Source organism: Charadrius vociferus, unplaced genomic scaffold (genome assembly GCF_000708025.1).
Source record: "Charadrius vociferus isolate BGI_N301 unplaced genomic scaffold, ASM70802v2 scaffold532, whole genome shotgun sequence".
Classification (NCBI taxonomy): domain Eukaryota; kingdom Metazoa; phylum Chordata; class Aves; order Charadriiformes; family Charadriidae; genus Charadrius; species Charadrius vociferus.
Window position 1 is genome coordinate 477,187 of NW_009647271.1, and position 17,870 is coordinate 495,056.

Here is a 17,870-nt window from a genome sequence, read left to right on the forward strand (position 1 = left end):
TGAAGAAAACATACATTCCAGGGTGGTTTTTGGTCACTTGAGATTCATTCTTCCCCGTGTCGCAATGGGACGGCAAGAGCTCAAACCAGATGCTTGTTTCCCCAAGATGCTACAGTCATGGCTCCGGTATGCTTTGCAGCAAGTATGCGCAAAGGTTTATCATTAATCATTCCCCAGGGCCATGGTAAATCAGAGGGTAAATTGTTCCTTGCATCACCTCCCTTGGGATTCATTGCACTAAACAGAGACAGACACGGAATTTCAAAACGATCCAACCAGGCGTTCGGAGCCGGGCCGTGCTCACGCCAGCTGCCGAAGCGGCGTGCTCAAGGCTGCCCGCTGGCGTGAGCCTGGCAGGGCTGCCCTGCCCTGGCCCTGCAACCCAGTCGCTCTTCCAGCACCCGTGAGAGCCCCCGACTTCTGTGTCACAGCAAAACATCCTTTCCAAGGGGCCACAGGATTCGGTTGAAACGTGTTTTGTTTTGTTTTTTTCAAGTAACGCTCTGGCCTGGCTACCAAGGCGCTGTGCAGTTGTTGGGAGTTTGATCTGCACGTCCGATGCTAAAGCAATTAAAGTGAGGATATGAGCAACTCACAATTCTCTCATCCTAGAAAAACCCAAACCAGCACATTTTCATCCCTGAAAAATGTCAGTCAGCATATCCTACGTGGGGAGGGCATGTAGTTCACACATATTTTATAGATGTGTAGTGGAGGGCACTCACTCTGCATCCCTGCCCTCGCTGCTCTCCCGTCTGGCGCGGGAGGGCACAGGTACACTGCAGCTGGCAAGGGGCTGCCCACCTTGTCTGCAAGAGCACAGTTACTCTCTGATTTACCACTGCTTCTATTTCCTTTGTCTCAAAGACTTAGAGCCATGCAAAGATGACCTCACGGGGAATGAACAAGACACCGGTGGGACGTGTCGGCAAGCACGAGCATCCACCACACCGCCAGCTTCGGGGCGGCTGCGCTGGCTGTTCATGTACTGCCTGGTTACGCGCCCTGTGTTTCACACGGGCTTGTGCCTGTGTTTGATTGCACGAGGGTGAACCACTCAAATAGTCTGGGGTCAAAAACTGGGCTGCGCCACTATGAGCTGCCGCCACTGCAATGCAGACCGACCCCAGCAAACCCTGCCTCCACGGTCGGGCAGGTTCCCGAGAGCAAAAGCAGAAGGAGGCAGATGCTGACCCCCGGCTCGTGCCTAAATTCCACTTTCAAAATGGACTGGTAGGGTGTTCCCCCACCAACATTCCCAAGGATGCACAGAAATTACAACACTGTGCCCCCCAAAGATGTACGGTAATGAGAGCAGTGTATGTGCGCTGGGGAAAAGAGGTCGTCGTGCCAAAGTTGGGACCATAAACGTGCTCTGTCTGCAGTCCATCCCTCTTCACATCAACAAACACAGTCAGGTTTGGGCATGAAGATCCAGAACATTATGTGGTTTCAGCTACGCATACACAGCCAGCCCCAAGTCAAAACCATCGCATTGGCACCAGCTATGTTCGCATTTCCTTGAAATATGTGAGATAACACTCGCATCCCAGCAGAAAGATGCCATACCTGCATCCGATCTCACACAAGAGGAGCAGGATGGAGGCAGTGCTGCCTCAGACATGGACGGGGACAGGGCTTGGGAGGGAGGGACAACCCCGGGACAGGGAGAGGTGACAGCTCTCCCGTTGCCCACTGGGGCCGGGCACTGCATGGCAGGCAGCCGCACTGCCCTGCCTGCACCCTCCGAGCCCCTGCGAGAGCATCCCCCACCCTGGGGTACACACTGGGACCCAGAATGGCAGCCGGCTGTGTCTGGGCACCATAGCAATTGCCGGCTGTGGCACCGTATCTATTACCTGGCTGGCTGCAGCCTGTTAGCTGGAGCAACCTGGAATCACCAAGCCGTGCTTCTTTTATTTTTAGCCACAAGCCAAAATTTTTGGTTTAAAAACCCCTTTCCCACACCCTCCTGGGAGGCCCAGCTCCCCAGAGGGTATGGTCCTGGTGTGCTGGTTTCTGGGGCTCTTGCAAGGCTCCGTGCTGGAGGACATGGTTGGGAAACAGTCCTTGCTGGTAGTCGTGGTTGGGAAAGGAAAATGTGGTGCGTGCAGGGGCCATGCTCTTTGGGAACTGGAATAATGCCTCCTTCTTTTATCTCCTCTCCTTTCCTGCCCGCTTTTCGCTGTCCTGCGCAGAGATCCCTGCCGCTCCCCCCACCACCGCCGCCAGCAGCACAGAAGAGCCCGCAGGTACGTTGTCTCTTCTTTTAAAGCATCTTGATGGTAAATATCTTTTGAGCAATTGCCTGCTTAAGATAAAAAAAATGCATAAAATTAATACATTAATTCTGTTGCCTGTACTGGGACAAGTGGATTCTTTTTATGCCCAAAATATCCAAGAGTTTGAAACAAGTGTGCGGCATCCCAAGAGGTGGGTGTTTCTTGGACCACATGGGAGCGTGGGGAACATACAGAAAGATTTTTCCCAGAGGTGCTAAATCTATAAGCAATGAGCGGTTACCCAAAGCGAGACCAATGGTTCATGGAAAAGAGGTAAGGAGACAAGACTGCCACTGGTTGATTATTAAAGTTTAGTGGTTACCTCCTGAAGTAGAAGAGCCCAAAGAGGGTAAGAGAACAGTCCAGCTGAGATTTTGTTCTGTCGGAAGAGGACTGGAGAATCAAAAATCCCCCAAAAGAGAACCGAACACCTAAGTGTTGCTTACTGCTGCACATGAGCATTTCCTTTGATTTGCCTAGATCCGTGCATTTCTTGTGCTGAACAATCTCAGGTGCTGATGTGACCTGTGTAGATTAACAGCAATGCGTCTCGTGTCCGGCTTTACGGGTCCTTGGGGTGGGACACGGCTGTGGGTAGTGGCATCGCTGGGGACAGTTGTGCTCAGAGGTGTCTCACTCAGAGGTGACTGTAAGAGCAGGGGAAGCATCTTAGCTTGGAGTGGGAGGTCCCGCAGCAGCGGCTGCAGCCTGGGGACAGCAGCGTGACCCCCATGGGCTTGGATGCCCACATTTATGCAAGCTGCAAGACAGAGGATCGTCCTGAGAAAGCTTTGGCACATCACGCTGCGTGTGTCCTCCCATTTGCCCTCCCCTTGTCCTTGGCCAAACGTGACCCGTACCATGCCGACCCGGGGCTCAACGTGTCTCTTTGTACACCCCATCTCCACCACCACAACTGCGCCCACACCCCGCCATCCTCCCTTCCCGATTTACATCCTCAGATGGATTTACACCCTCTCCCTTCATGTCATCGAGGGACTTTCCTGTCCCCAGCTCCCTCGGGGTCAGACGGGTCTGAGCAGGGGGTGACAGCAGGAGCCGCAGGGACCCGGGAAAAGGTGACCTATCCCGTCCCACTGCCTGCAGATTCCCCGGGTATTTGAACAGTGCCGCGGCTGTGAAGGACAGGGGGTGCAAAGGCTGTTTACTTTTGTCTCAGCAGTGTAGGAGGGTTCATAAATCAAGGATTTCGTACTAAAAGTGATGGACGTCACCTTGAATTGAACTCTGAGCCAAGGCTCGCCCCATGGCAGGGCTTTTCACACTGGCTGTGGGTGTTGCTGCGTGCTCAGGAGCTCTTCCCGGGATGGGAAACCCAGGGAGTAAAGGGGCAAGGTCCTCGGTTCCTAGTGTCACGGGAAGGTGAAGCCCAAGGTTTTCTGTTGGACTGATTCAAGGACAAGTTCTGCTGCCTGTAAACACAATAGCAGCAACTCTGTGTTTCAGTGTCTTGTCTTGTGCTGGTATGAGCAAGAAATATCTTGCAGCCTCAGGTTTCATAGAATCACAGAATGGTTTAGGTTGGAAGGGATCTTGAAGATCATCTCATTCCAACCCCCCCTCCCTCCAGCCCAGGTTGCTCCAAGCCCCGTCCAACCTGGCCTTGAACACCTCCAGGGATGGGGCAGCCACAGCTTCTCGGGGCAACCTGCGCCAGGGGCTCACCACCCTCACAGGAAAGAATTCCATCCTAATATCTGATCTAAATATATCTTCTTCCAGTTTGAAGCCATTGCCTCTCGTCCTGACACTACGTGCCCCTGTAAAAAGTCCCTCCCCAGTTTTCCTGTAGACCCCTTTTAGGTACTGGAAGGGGCTCTAAGGTCTCTTCTCCAGGCTGAACACCCCCAACTCTCCCAGTCTGTCCTTGCAGGAGAGATGCTGCAGCCCTCGGATCATCTTTGTGGCCCTCCTCTTTTTCTGCCTATTGCTTCGTGTGTGCTTCTTGTGCTTCTTCCACTGACCTGCAGGGCTGAAAGGAGCACGAGGACACGCTGAAAAACCCGTGCCAGCCAGCATGCTTCCAGCTCAGGTGCTGGTAATCAGCCCTTTTGCTGCTTTTCCTTATAAACGAGGTGCCAACATGAGATGTGTGGTTTGGTGAGTCCATCACAATGCAGTATTGGGCTGTTGGGAGCAGAGACCATCCCACCTAGCCTGAAGCCAAGCAGGAACAACGCTTTTCTTCCTTACAACACTATTTCCTGACAATACCAGCCTCTGTAACCCACTTCCACCAGGAGAAATCTTCTTTCCCAACTCCTCAGGAGCTTAATTACGTGCCATAGTGCATCTCACCATCTTCTTTCAGCCACAGAGAGCTCCTCCCCAAAGCCCCCATTAAACCTCCCATCTTGTCCTGGCTGTAAGGAGGACTCAGTGTGGGGATGTCCCCACCTTGGCCGAGGCCCTGGGACGGGCAGGCACACCCTGAGCCTTCTCACGAGCACGGTGAGAGCTGGCAGCTCCTGCAGCCTCCGCAACACTTTGATTTATCCCAACCCTGCAGTTTGGTGCAATGTTGTAGGTACGTCACAGCAGTGCCAGCTAAACGGGCCGGATGCATGGGGCAGAGGGGGCTGCCCTCTACCCACCTCGTTCCGTGGGAGGTAAATTTATGTCTGCAACTCCCTGTTTCACCCCTTGCTATAAAAGAAGGCCAGGGTCTAGGCGAGAATTTTAGATGCTTAAGGGTGGGTTTCTCCCATCCACAGGGACTTTGCTGCTCCACGGCGTCATCACGTTAAATTGAGCATCTTCGCCTGCCAGATTTACGGACTGGTCTTTGGGGATGGGGCTTTTGGCACTTGGCATCGCAATTTCCAAACTGAGCATGTTGAGCGGGCAGTCGAGCACTGCTCAGACCTCGCAGCCCTGCAGGGCGGTGCTGTCATCCTCCATCAGTTAATAATAAACCCGAGCATTGCTTAAATACAAAAGCTCAACAGATTAAATACCAGATTTTTCACAGGCTCCTGCTATTTAGCAGGAACTTGCAGACTAAATGTTCTGTCTCGTGGCCTGGGAACACTGAGATTTTATGCTCCACACCAGGATCCGTCTGTTCCTCCCCCCATAGCCTCCCAAACCCGCTCTGTTCCCAGCCTGCAGTAGGGATGGCAGAGCAGACCTTTGGTACCACGATGCCACCGGGTTTATCACAAGCTCTGCCAACAAATGTGGATGTTTGGCAGCTGAGGAGATGCAGAGATCATAGAATCATAGAATAGTCTAGGTTGGAAAAGACCTTTAAGATCATCAAGTCCAGCCGTTAACCCAGCACTGCCAAAACCACCACCGAACCATGTCCCTAAGTGCCACGTCTGCCCATCTTTTAAATCCCTCCAGGGACGGTGATTCAACCACTTCCCTGGGCAGCCTCTTCCTATGCTTGAAAACACTTTCAGGCAAGAAATTTTTCCTAATATCCGATCTAAACCTCCCCTGGAGCAACTTGAGGCTGTTTCCTCTTGTCCCATCGCCCGTTCCTTGGGAGAAGAGACCGACCCCCCCTCACTCCCCCCTCCTTTCAGGGAGTTGTAGAGAGCGAGAAGGTCTCCCCTCAGCCTCCTCTTCTCCAGGCGGAACAAACCCAGGTCCTTCAGCCGCTCCCCACCAGACGTGTGCTCCAGACCCCTCACGGCTCCGTTGCCCTTCTCTGGACATGCTCCAGCACCTCTGTGTCTGTCTTGTAGTGAGAGGCCCAAAACTGAACACAGTATTCAAGGTGAGGCCTCACCAGTGCCAAGTGCAGGGGGAAGGTCACTGCCCCGGTCTTGCTGGCCACATGTGAGATGGCTTCTCACAGCCCTTTCTGCAAGGAACTTGGTTCCTGAGAAAAAGTGTTGTGTGTGGAGGTACAGGGTCTCTGCGCTGGGGTCTCCTCGCGCCATCGCTGACCCTGGGAGCAGAAGCAGCTCTGGCACTCATGCAGGGGACCTCTCAGCAAGAGCCTCGTCCCTGGTGGAATCTCCTTTCCTTGGGCTCCTTCTTGCCAGGGGCACATCCCACCCCGTGCAGCTGCCCCAGCCCTTTCCTGAGGCAGGACTCGGCTCGTGGCATCCCCTCCCTGGCTCGAGGTCAGGTTGCAGAGTGTGGGGAGCATTTGGGAGTGAGTAAACGATTGCTTTGCCCCATCGTCATGGTGGGAAACATCCCTCAGATCAGCTGTGCATGCGGTTTGCCCTGCTAAGCCACCTACCAGCCTTGGAGCTGGTGGCAAGAGGTGACACTTGAGCAGTGTCCCCAAGTTAGAACTGGCCACAGGGATCTCTCAGTGCTGTTTTGCTGCTGTTTGGAGCTCGTTTATCTGGGCACATTCCTTTTCATGGGTCCAAAAGGGCCTTTCTGAGGACATTCTCTATTATTCACACTCTTTTCCCTGCCAGTCCCCGTGCCCTCTCGCATCTTCCCAGAGCATGACCATGAGAGGGGCTGAATGCAGACGAGGGCTCGGAGGAGGCAGCATTTATCTGCATCCATCAGCCAACATCCTGGATGAAAGGAAAGAGCTGCCGGAGCCCCAGCCCTGCTGCCCCCACTCTTCACTGGTGAAGACTGGTTTGAGGGTGACACATCTCCCACCAGCGTGCTCCATGTGGATACCAACACAGCCTGGGAAACAGCTCCTTTCTGTGAACTCCCTGCACTGTCCTGGGCAAATGCCAACTGGGGCAGCTGCATTCGGCCATCCCAAATTCCACATGCCACCTCGATTGGCCACAGCCCTCGCCGGCGCCTGCCCTGAGCTGATGCGCTGTGGCAGTGTGACCCGTGGCAGACCCGGGCTGCGAGTCACAGCCACCAGCTTGGCGCCAGGCACTGTGCCGGGTGGGCTGGTGCTGGGCTATTTGCCCCCGTGGCTCCTCGGCTGGCCAGCAAGCAGGACCAGGGTGAGCGCAGCAAAAGCATAGAGCCTGCATGGGACCCTTGAGCAGGACAAGGGGGTGTGCAGCCTATTTTAGGCACCGAACGTGGACACTTTGGTGAAGAGCAGCTGGTGGGGACAGCTAGGTGCTCCCTGCCACCCATCCATCTGCCTGGGTGAGCACTGATAGGGATGACTGTAGGGATCAGACAAGCATTGGCCAGGACGTGCCCCTCACCTTTGACTAAGGACTTGGGTAGGTGTCTGCAACAATTTCCAGCCTTGCTATGAAGGGACCATCTCACCCTGGTGCTGCTGGCAGGGTTGCAGCCTCCAGTCCCGAGCCCTTGCACATCCTGGCAGCACACAGCCCCGTCAGGGAAAGCAGTGAGACCCATAACTCTGCATCCGTGTCGCGGGGAGAAGGGTTATTTAGGGATCTGCCCAACCCCAACCGCATTTGCGTAACTGAGAACATCTCAGCACGGTTAGAGACCTCCCTTCTGTAAAGGGACCCCTCACTGGAGGCTGGGAGAGGGTTATCCATGGGCTGGGAGCGAGCCGGGTGTCCTGACAGCCTGTGAGCCATGAGAAATGACTCTACAGCATCTCTTGGATCCCTGCATCGCTGGAGGGCCAGATCTCCCCGCTTCTGCCCAGAGGGGTGACCGGGGACCAATCCATCTCACCAGGAGCTGCTCACGCCGCCTCCCTGTGAAAGCCCAGCGGAGGCTGAGCCAAGCTGAGCAATCTGATGGGCCCGGCATCCGATCATAATTCTTCTCACAGTGATTTTTATTGGACTTTTTAAGCACCATTTTGTCCAGGGAGCTTGAACCCTCCATATTTCATCCCTTCCCCTTGGCGGGGAGCTTCACGCGGTCCTGAGTCTCAGCATCACTCAGCTCCCACCACCACCCTGCAGCTGAAATTCATGGTGTTTTCCTGGCAAACCCTTAAACTGGCCTGTCTGCAAGCCAGAGCTCCCATGATATGGGAGCAAAAGGGTTATAGAGACGGAGAAAGAAATTAGTGGGAGACTTTGGGTGCGGCCAGTTCTGGGAGAGATGTTGCTTTATTTCCTTTGCTCGTAGCTACGCAGGACACAAAGCGCCCTCCTCGCCAAGAGCCGCGTTAGCGTCACCACCGCTCTCAGTCAACGAGGGGTAAATTTCAAAAGAGCATGGGCCAAAACCGGCCTTGGTACAAAAAGTGGAACAATGTCGACTTTGGCATGGGGGGGCCTTGCCTGGCTCCGCTTAGCTCTCAGAGGTCAGAATTAATTTGGAGAAATGGTCCAAAACTGAATTGTTTAGATGAAATGCATTCATGCTCTCCCATGCCGGGAGACTGGAGGATGAGGAGGGGGGTCCTTCGCATTTTCATGGCCAGGCGAGGAAAGCTTTTGCTACCACCCCATCCTTTTCTGGTCCTGTTCAGAGATGTAGAAGGAGCCACAGTGAAAGGGGGGAAAAAAAATAACAGTGAGGGGAAAAGGTTTACAAACCTGCCAGTCAGTCATCATCTTATCTGAATCGAATCCAGATTGGCTTGGAAATGATTATCTTAGGTGGATGATTTCAGCTAGGAGGCTTAAATAAAAACAGGTGATTGGATTGATACAACTTCGCATGGTTTTCCCCTGGAAATTGGCTTCCGCAGTTTCAAAACCAGATCTGGACTTTCCACAAGTCATTTGGGCTCAAGGTGTTGCCTGGGCCCTTTTGTTCCTGGCTGGCGAGGAAGAGCCTGGATGGAAGTGCAGAAAAGGGAAAAAAACTCCACTCTTATCGATCCCCGGGGCTCCCTCGGATGTGCACTCACCCGAAGCAGCTTGGCCGCAGGTTGCAGCTTTCCCGGAGTGCGGAGGCAACCCCGCGCAGAGGTGGATGCATGCCGTGGGATGCCAGGATGATTAATACCTTCCAGAAGCAGCTCGGAGAAGGGAGGTGGGCAGTCAGGTCTCTGCTCTGGAACAATCTGGAATAGTCTCGAGGAAAAACAAACAAAATAACCCCACCAAACAAAAAAATCCCAATCCCACGGGCTGTGCGAGCCTTTCAAGACTGTTCCTGATTCTGTATCCACTTGGAAAAAACACATGCAAAGGTTATGGCTTCAGTCCGGGAAAATAGAAACTTTGTAGGAAATAGTAGAAAACATCCACTTGAAAACATTCGTTCCCTGGGGGGAGGGCTCGCCATCCATCCTGCATGGTTGGGTGGCCCCTGGTGCCGTCGCAGTGCTGAGCCCCCACCACCATGTGATGTACCGTCGGGAGCATTTGGGACAATTCGCTGCCCCAACGTCACCCACTCCTTCCCTGTGCACATGCAAACCTCCCCCTGCAACCTCCTGGACCCCCGCCGCCCTGTCCCACATTTGGGAGCCCCTCTGGTGCCTTCCCATCCTGTCCCCTGGCAGAGCTGGAGGCTACGCATCCTTCCCAGGCTGCGGCTGACTTTTTACTGCTTACAGGCTTGGACTTTGGGGTAAAATTTCCAAGCCTTAGCCAGAATCCTCCACCAAGAGCCAAGAATGAGGAAAACTGGCCTCCCTGATTAGTTGGTGCTCCTGTCCCAGCATCATTTGTTGGTAGTCAGAGTGGTCCTGCCCTACAGAGGGTTTGTTTTCCTTTTGCCTGAAGGGCAAAAGGCTTTAATTTTTGCCTGCCTATGCCTAGATGAAACGGGGCAGTGCAAGGCCACCCTTGGAAAGTCCCCTGCTCCCAGGTACACCCCATCACCCTGGGGGCAATCACAGGGGTGTGCAGCAAGGAACGGTGCTTGTCCGTCCCACAGCAGAAGAGCAAAATGCAGATCTCAGAGGGCGGCTCGAAGCCATCCTCATAGATGGACATGGAGGAAAAGGGACCTGCGGGGTCCCTCAGGGTCGGATGCCACTGGCATTCACATCACCCCAGCAAAACTTCACCAGACGCTGTTAGAAGATGAGATAAATCCCTGGTTCCCGCCACAGGTAGGGGAGCTCAGCTGGAATTTCATGGCTCGGGCAGCTGGGGGCTACCTCCTTATTTCCAGCCTCCCGGCCAGCTTGTACCTGTGCACCCCTATGGGAACGTGGTCTTTTCGGCTCCACATCTCCTCCACTCCCAAGCAGAGGCTGTGGACCACTGTCTCCCCCTGCTCACAATCACATCAACGCTGTGATCATCACTGCCGCAACAGCTTCAAGGGAAAAGTGACATTAGGAAAGGATTAAATGTACCGTAGCTCCTTTTAATGAGCTACAGCAGCTGGAAACAAGGAGTCAACGTCATGTGAGCCGCCAGCTGCCTCCAGAACATCTGCGAGGGGTGCGACGCTTGCTTGGAAAATGACAGCGTGGGGACAAGTCGCTGGCATTGTGCAGCGCCTCTGGTCAGGACAGGACACGGGGCCAAACCGCTGCTCCCTGACCCCTTCCTGAATGCTTATCTAAACTGCTGGACCAGCTCCATCCCTGGGTGAAGTCAGTGGCAAATCTCTCCCCAGTGTTAGACCCACAGGGGCAACGGGCACCTTTGGCTTGGCCAGTGAGATCCTGGCTCATGACTCAGTGCTTGGGCACAGGCATGTGAGCATGGCTCTTGGAGGGGTGGAGAAAGCTGAAGTTCATGTCTTCCCTCCTTTCCAGAGCACTGACCAAGCAGGGAGGGAAGGGGGCAGCTCTGTGCCTGGTTTGCATCGCGGTCGTTGTGTTTGGAGGATGGCAGCCTCCATCGGTGTCTTGCCAATGTAGACTCAGAGGCTGTGTCAGAGGGGCAGGGGAGATGTCCCTTGAAACCCCGTCACCTCCTGCCTCCTATGGCCTTAGCCACCCATGGGGTGATGGTTGGGTTGGAACCTTCCCCCTGTGCCGTGGTTTTGCCTTAGAGGTGGTCCCAAACCAACCCCGCCAACATGCATGGAACGTTGCAACCCTCCCAAATCTCAGACGGGCAGCCCCAAGCATGGTCACCCCAGCAGGTCCGGGTCTCTGCTCGCCTGGGCTGGCTACGAGCCTCAGCTGCTGGGCACAGCACAGCCACCCAGCCTCCTCCAGCCTCCTGCCAGCCCCTGGGGCAGCTGGCCCGGATGGGTGCTCTGCGCTCCAGGGTGCTCCCCCTGCCCGGTGGTGGGAGGGATGCTCTCCACCGAGCAGAGGGCGCACAGGCTCCTGTGGGAGGCTGATCCTTGGGCAGATCTCCTTTATCAGAGGCAAACTGAAAAAAAAAAAAAACCCACCAAAAAAACCAACTTACATAGCACCTTGTAAATTTGACTATCAAAAGACATTGTATTGACTATGTATCGAGGAGGAGAAGCCTGAGGAGGTGTCTGATTTTATGCTCGATTTGCCTTCAGACCACCAAAGGAAATCACAAAGTTTTAACTCTGTAGAATTGCACGCAGAGTGCCAGCTAGCCTTAGGTATTTTTGGCTTTGAAGTAGCAATGTGTCTTGGTAATCAGCCAGCACTGATATTCAATGAAAAGGAGCGTGCGGATGTGTGTGCACACTTGTGTTGGTGCTCACACATCTGGAGGGGCTCAGCAGCCCGTGCCTGCTCTGTCGTGCTGAGGATGCTCCCTGAGCTGGGGATGGGGCATGGCCAGCGGGAACTTTGCACTGATGGAGAGAAAAATCACAGTTCTTCACTCCAAGGAAGCACTAACACTGAGACCAAGCTCTGTGGAGAGCCAGGAGCATCCTGCAGGCTGGGAATAAAGGTCTCCACAGCTGCCTGTGGTACAATCAGGAGGAGAAATTCTCATTTCAGTCACCTTGGTGTAAATCTGAGCTCAGTCTGGAGGTCTCCAGCTTTGTACTCATCCAAATGGGTAATTAATTCAGCCCTGCACGGGTATTCTCTTGCCTGTCTCAAGCTGTAAGCAAGGTGATGGATTGACTGCGTGATTGATTGACTGATTGATCGGCCGCAGCATCCAGCTCCCTCATGAAAAGAGGTCTCTCATGGTGATCCACAGTGAATGGCGGGGAGCACAATAGGGGTGAGGGGCTTCCAGTGAGGAAACTTCTCATCACTTCAAAATATTTCAGAAAGTCTGTGGAAAAAAAAAAAAATACCCAGCAAAAAAACCCTCACAAAACTTCTGATGAAATGCAGATAGGCTTCACGCACAACTCCATCGTGCTCTTATAATCCCATCGCAGGGCTTCCTTGCATCCCCAATATCTGTTCATCCCTGCATCCTTCCGTCTCCACCTCCCTCCGTTCCTCCACCCCTCCATCCCTACCTCCCCAGCTCTGGGACGCTGCCACCTTGGGGACCGTCCTTCTGACACTGGGGGGACCTGGGTGCCTACAAGCCCTGGGCAACATAGCCAAGCCACAAGCTTCAGAGCAAGACTTGCAAGCCCAGCATCACTGTCAAACCCATCTTGAAAAGAAAATAACCATGATTTTTAAAGTGAAATGAACTGATTCTTTCCCCTTCCTGGGACATTTCCAGATGCTGCTTCCCCTTGGCAGAAGAGAGCGCTTGCCCCCCGCACCAGCTCTCCGTCGCTGTGTTTCCCCCAGAGTGGAAAGTCTGATTTGCCCCGGCTCTGGTTACATCCTGCCCCCACGTCCCACGCAGCGCCCGCTCAGCCGGGGAAGCTGCTGTCAGGCCGGGAATTTATAGGGTGGCCAACGCTCCCGAAGACAGATGGTTTCCTATTAACGTATTTAATCATGTCGACTGCGGCTCTCGGCAGGGCTGTGTCCCCGGGGGCACTGGGAGCGGCAACCCTGGAGTTCGTCAGTGGTGGCAGGCTGGGGACATGTTTGCAGCGGGGAAGCGCCGGGTGGGGACGAAGCTCTGTCAGGGCTGGCACCCCGCATCCCCCATGTCCCCTGGGGCTCAGCGCTGGGTTTGCTCCTGCGGGGAGCGGGTAAGAAACGTGTTGCCAGCCCCGGCTGCTCCTGGGAGAGGGGCGAGGAGGGTGCAGGGTGGATGTGCCATAAATCTCTCATGTTCGTGCGATGTTTTCCAGTGCTTTAGTGTGTGGCGCAGCTGGGCTGTCCCCGCTGTGTCACTGATGGCCGTAGCCTGCCTGCTCGCTCCCTGGGAAACTCTGGGATGCTCATGAAGCCATAGCTGCTGTGGGCACCCATGTCCCAAAACACCAAAAATTGCTCAGGCCCATTCCCTCCCACCCCAAAACTGGCAGCAGGCAGCTAAAGAAGCAGGGAGAAAACTCGTCCCGACCTGCAGCGGGGCTCGGGTGATGTCTGGGGGTGGCAGCACCCAGGGGTCCCAAGGCTGGACCAAACAGCCTACGTGTGTGCCCCGGCAGCATCTGAACTGTGCTTGGACCCACCTGCCGGGATGCTGCAGTGGGTCACGGCTCGAAACACGGTGGCCGAGCATGAGTGGCCCCAGCAAGGGCAAGTCCCCAGAGGTGGTGGGCTACTCTGGCTGCATCCTGCGGGGTGCTGGTGGCGAGGAAGGAACGGTGCCAGTCACCCCTCAACCCTGAGCCGTGCTGGATGCTGCGGAGGTGGGAAGGGGCTGTGGGCTCCCGCGAATAGCCCAGCCGCTGCCGCTGCTTTCCGCCCGCTCCAGGCGAGAGGCTTTAATCTAATTACATGCTTTATTTGTGCCAATTTGTTTTTCAATCAATCTTGTTCAGCCAGAAGAAAGGAGGCTACTGTGGGCTCATTTGCACCTTCTTGTTCCAAGGGAGAGGTTAATGGCAGTTATCCTGGCTGGAGATGCCTGCGGGGCTGCGGACCTGGCTCCCCCTTTGCCGGGGGCTGCCTGGCCTGGACCACGGGTGGGTTTCAGCCGTCTTTCCCCCCCAGCACCATGCAACAAGTCCCCAGTTCAGGCACAGAACAGCCTGGCTGCTGCCTCGTGATGTCTTTGAAACACCCAGTCTTGTGAGGACCCTTTGCGGGCGGCGATGTGCTGGTGGCCCGGGATGCGGTGTGCGGCATGGGGCAGGCAGGGCTGCAGGCAGAGCTGCGGGCAGGGGTCGGGATACCCCTGCCAGGTGGTCCCAGGAGTTTCAGTAAGGTCCCAGGGAAGCGTGAGGGGCTACAGAGAACCAAAAAAAAAAAAAAAGGTGAAAATAACTCACCGCACTTTCCCTGCCCAGACGGGCTGGCGCAGGTCCCCGTTCGTTATGAGGCGTTGCTGACCTCAGTGCCCAATATGCACGTGTGCTGGTGCAAAGCGCTCCTGAGACTGCTTTGGAGACCAGATCTTCTGGTCTGGTGCCTGAGCAGCTCTGCCTTTACAGGTAGAGCAGACGGGTCTCATCCCCTCTCTCCAAGGCTGTCCCAGCAGCTGATGGGGCTGAGTCTCGACTGATGGGACAAATACCTTTTCCCAGGGCACGCTGTGGGGAACGATGCTCTGAGGCCAACTGCCTTGGGCCAGCTTAGGAGGTGACCAAAGACAGACAACAAAGTCCCACGGCCACGTGGTTAACTGCAGCCACACACCAGAGGCTTGCTTTGCACCAGGACTTTGCACCCACCCTCTGGGAGCAGACCCGGGCCCTCGGGATGCCCCTCCACAGGCTGCGCAAGGGACCGTTTCAAGCCTGGGGCACCATTTTGCAGATCACACAACATGTATGACTTGAGCAGCCCAGTCCCAGCTCAGCCCAGGTCCAAGGCTTGCAAATCACGTGCCTCCCCAAACCTGTTCCCAACCATGCTGGAGAGACGGCCAAGGCCACCCAGCCAGAGGCACCGGCTGTCCTGCAGCCAGCCCCAAAACGAAGAACGCTAATCTGCATGGAATATTTGCAAAGGGCATCACGCTCAATAGCTGGGTCATCGCCAGGTCGGGGGAAGAAGAGCCAACTTAGTCATAACGGACTCCCCTGCTCCGTTCAACCGCCAGAGCAGGGAAGGGAGGCTGCCGGGTGTGCAGGAGAAGCGATCCTGCTGCTGCAGTGACTAACCTGGGAGGCATTCTCTGCCTTAAGCTTGCTTTTGTATTAAAGAAGCCTGCTCGGAGACAAAGACTCCCGCTGGAGTCAAGCCCAAATTAAATTACAGCATCAATCCCTCGCAGTCGATGTGCGCTCTTGCAAGCCACATGCATCGCAGCCCCCGCTGCTCATCCCGCAGGGAGAAGCCCGTCCATGCTCCCTGTGCAAGGAGACGGCTACTCCGAAACATCCCCTCCCTCAGGACGTGTGGTCAGCAAGGGTCAGGAGGTAGAAGCTCGTTTGGACAGCAGAGCTGGCACTCTCCAAAATTACTCTAACAGTCATTCACTGAAACTGATGGCGATGTTAAAATAATCCTTTGGGATGGAAGCGAGGGGCAGCTTCAGCGCTATGGGAAGCGAAGCAGGATTTCATGGTCATCTGGGGAAACATCCAGAAGCCCAAGAGCCAACTGCATTCCTGTGATAACTGCTGTGGGACAACCCTGGTGCAGGGGCATCGTCTCCTGTCCTGGTGCTGGGCAGAGATGGATCGCATTTTATCCCCTACGTCGCCTGGGAGCGTGGCTTCCAACTGCCTTTGAGGTATTTTGAGGTGGCTCACAGCAATGTTTTCATGCCCGGTTTGGGCACATCAAGCACCCACCTGAGCCCATGCTCAACCACAGAGCAGAGACACGATGTTTCTGTCCCTGCCCTCCCCAAAGGCTGGCTCCCCCCAGCGTACCCCTTCTGCTTCGTGTGCTTTTCCTCCATGCTCCCAACCACGAGCTGTAGATGTTGGGTTGCTGCCTGTAAGGGGGTTGGAGATTTATTTCTGCAGTCTGAACAGTTTGGAGGAGCACACAGCCCTGTGGGTACGGGACAGCATGAAGCTCTGCAGACCCGTGGAGTGGCTGATGCACGTGTTGTCCTGTACATCCCACAGGACTACAGGCTGTAGCAGTTCTTTGGAGCACCTGGAATAGTTTTGTAGTTGCTGGATGGGCTCAGGAAACATCTCGATGCAGACAGGACCCACACTGGGGCTTCGCTTGAGAGCAGCGTTGGTTCAGCTGTGAAGTCTCAGCATGGACCGCAGCTGAGAGCTGGGATCCCTCTACTCCTGTCAAAGGGAGGGTTTGCTTGGGTCCATCTTCAGCATCGCTGTGATACCAGAGATCCCAAAAATGCAGCAGCGGGACATTCACCTTCCTCCCTGTGGGCACTTGTGTGGGTTTTGCAAAGCTGAGCCAAAAGTCACATCCCTCAGGTGGGGGGCAGAGCCCCCCCTGCAACCTCAGGAGCTGTTAGAAAGCCAGAAGAAGCAGCAATGCAAGTGGCGGACCATGGGTTCGGGGATACCTGCAGAGGAGAGCTCTAGCTGTTCTGCACCGGAGTTGGCCTTTCCAAGCACAGTTTTGCCCAGAGCTGGTGGGGACCTGGATGCTGCTGCGGTCCCCCACGGTCCCCGCTGCCCTCTCCCACAGCCCCATCGCAGGGGGCAGCTCATGCCCCGGCTCCGTGCAGAGATGCTGCAGCCCTTGAGCAGTGCCCAGTGGAGGATTTGTGACCAATAATGCTTGGGAGGAAGGGGAAAAGGAAAGGAGGTGAAAGCTCTTCATCACCATGGTCTCCTTGCATGGGAGGAGATCAAAACATCCCCATTGATCCAAACTGGCCAGCTGTGAGGTGTATCTGGGACCCCAGGCAGACCCCCCAATCCCTTTTCTCAGCCCCTCTCTCTCCAGGGATGTGCTCACAGATTCAAGATCTGACATTCGGACCTGCACCTTCACTTTGCTGCTCAGGCTGGTTGCACATGCCACCCGGTGCAAAGGGGAGATGGGGAGACCCGGACCCCCACCCGCAGAGCCCCGGCAAGAAGCGCAGCCCCTCGGGACCCCGCAGAGGGAAAGCGGGCAAGCACCTCAACCTGCTGAAATGTTGAGGCCAAACTGTCAAGGCTGAGTCTCCCCTTGTAAGCCACGACACCTCCGCTCTGGATCTCAGCCCATAAAGGTATTTAGGGCCCTACCTGGGGGAAATCAATAGGAATTTAGCTGCATAAATTGGGATTAGAAATCAGAATCCCCTTGGGGATCTAAGCCTTATATCTGCATTTCCAGTTATGTACCCAGGCCAAGAAATGTGGCTTTAATCGTTCTATCATGTCAGAATCAAGGGGCCTTTAATTTCCGTTACCGACATGTGGCTTTCGCAGAGGCTTAAAGCTCGTTTCGGAACTGCAAGCGCAGCAAGACGCGGTTTCACGCGGCATCTTCTCGGGACCGCCACTCAGCGCCCCAAGCTCCGGCTGCCACCACCTCCATCCTGCCCACCCCCAAAAGCATCGGCGCTCCGGCAGAAGTGGGGTGCGTTAGCAAAACAGGGGGTGACCGGGGCTCCAGCTTCCCGCAGCTTTCAGTCTTAACGCTAGCAGCCCCAGCCCTGCTCAAACAACCCCCAAAATTAAGAATTTTTTAAAAAAATATGTGATTTTAGGAAAAAAAAAAAAAAAAAAAAAGAAAAAACAAAGAAGGTGTTTAGCTGTGAAAACTCTTTGCTCAGCCAGAGAATTAGTTATATCAAGGGGATGGGCTGAGCTGCAAAGCTGCTGAATGCTACGCTGACACATTTTACTAAGCTGCGATGGACACGAAACAGCCGCCCGCCACCTGCTCCCAGCCCTCTGCCAACAAGTCGCGCCACCCGCCTCTTCCCGCCTCCCTTCCCCGCTCTGTTTATCCGGGAAACGCGGAAAGTTTGTGTTTTCTCGTGGGGAAACGGCCGGTGGCCGCCAACCCCGGGGGACCCGGCGGGGGGG

General features: G+C 55.1%; 1 protein-coding gene across 1 annotated transcript in view; it reads left to right on the forward strand.

Moving 5' to 3' along the window:
- NTN1 (netrin 1) overlaps positions 1-17,870 on the forward strand; it is a 55,140-nt gene that overhangs the window by 20,433 nt on the left and 16,837 nt on the right. The window contains exon 3 of the mRNA XM_009880008.1: positions 2,199-2,252. Within this exon, the coding sequence (XP_009878310.1) occupies positions 2,199-2,252 (54 nt within the window). The remainder of the gene's footprint in view (positions 1-2,198; positions 2,253-17,870) is intronic.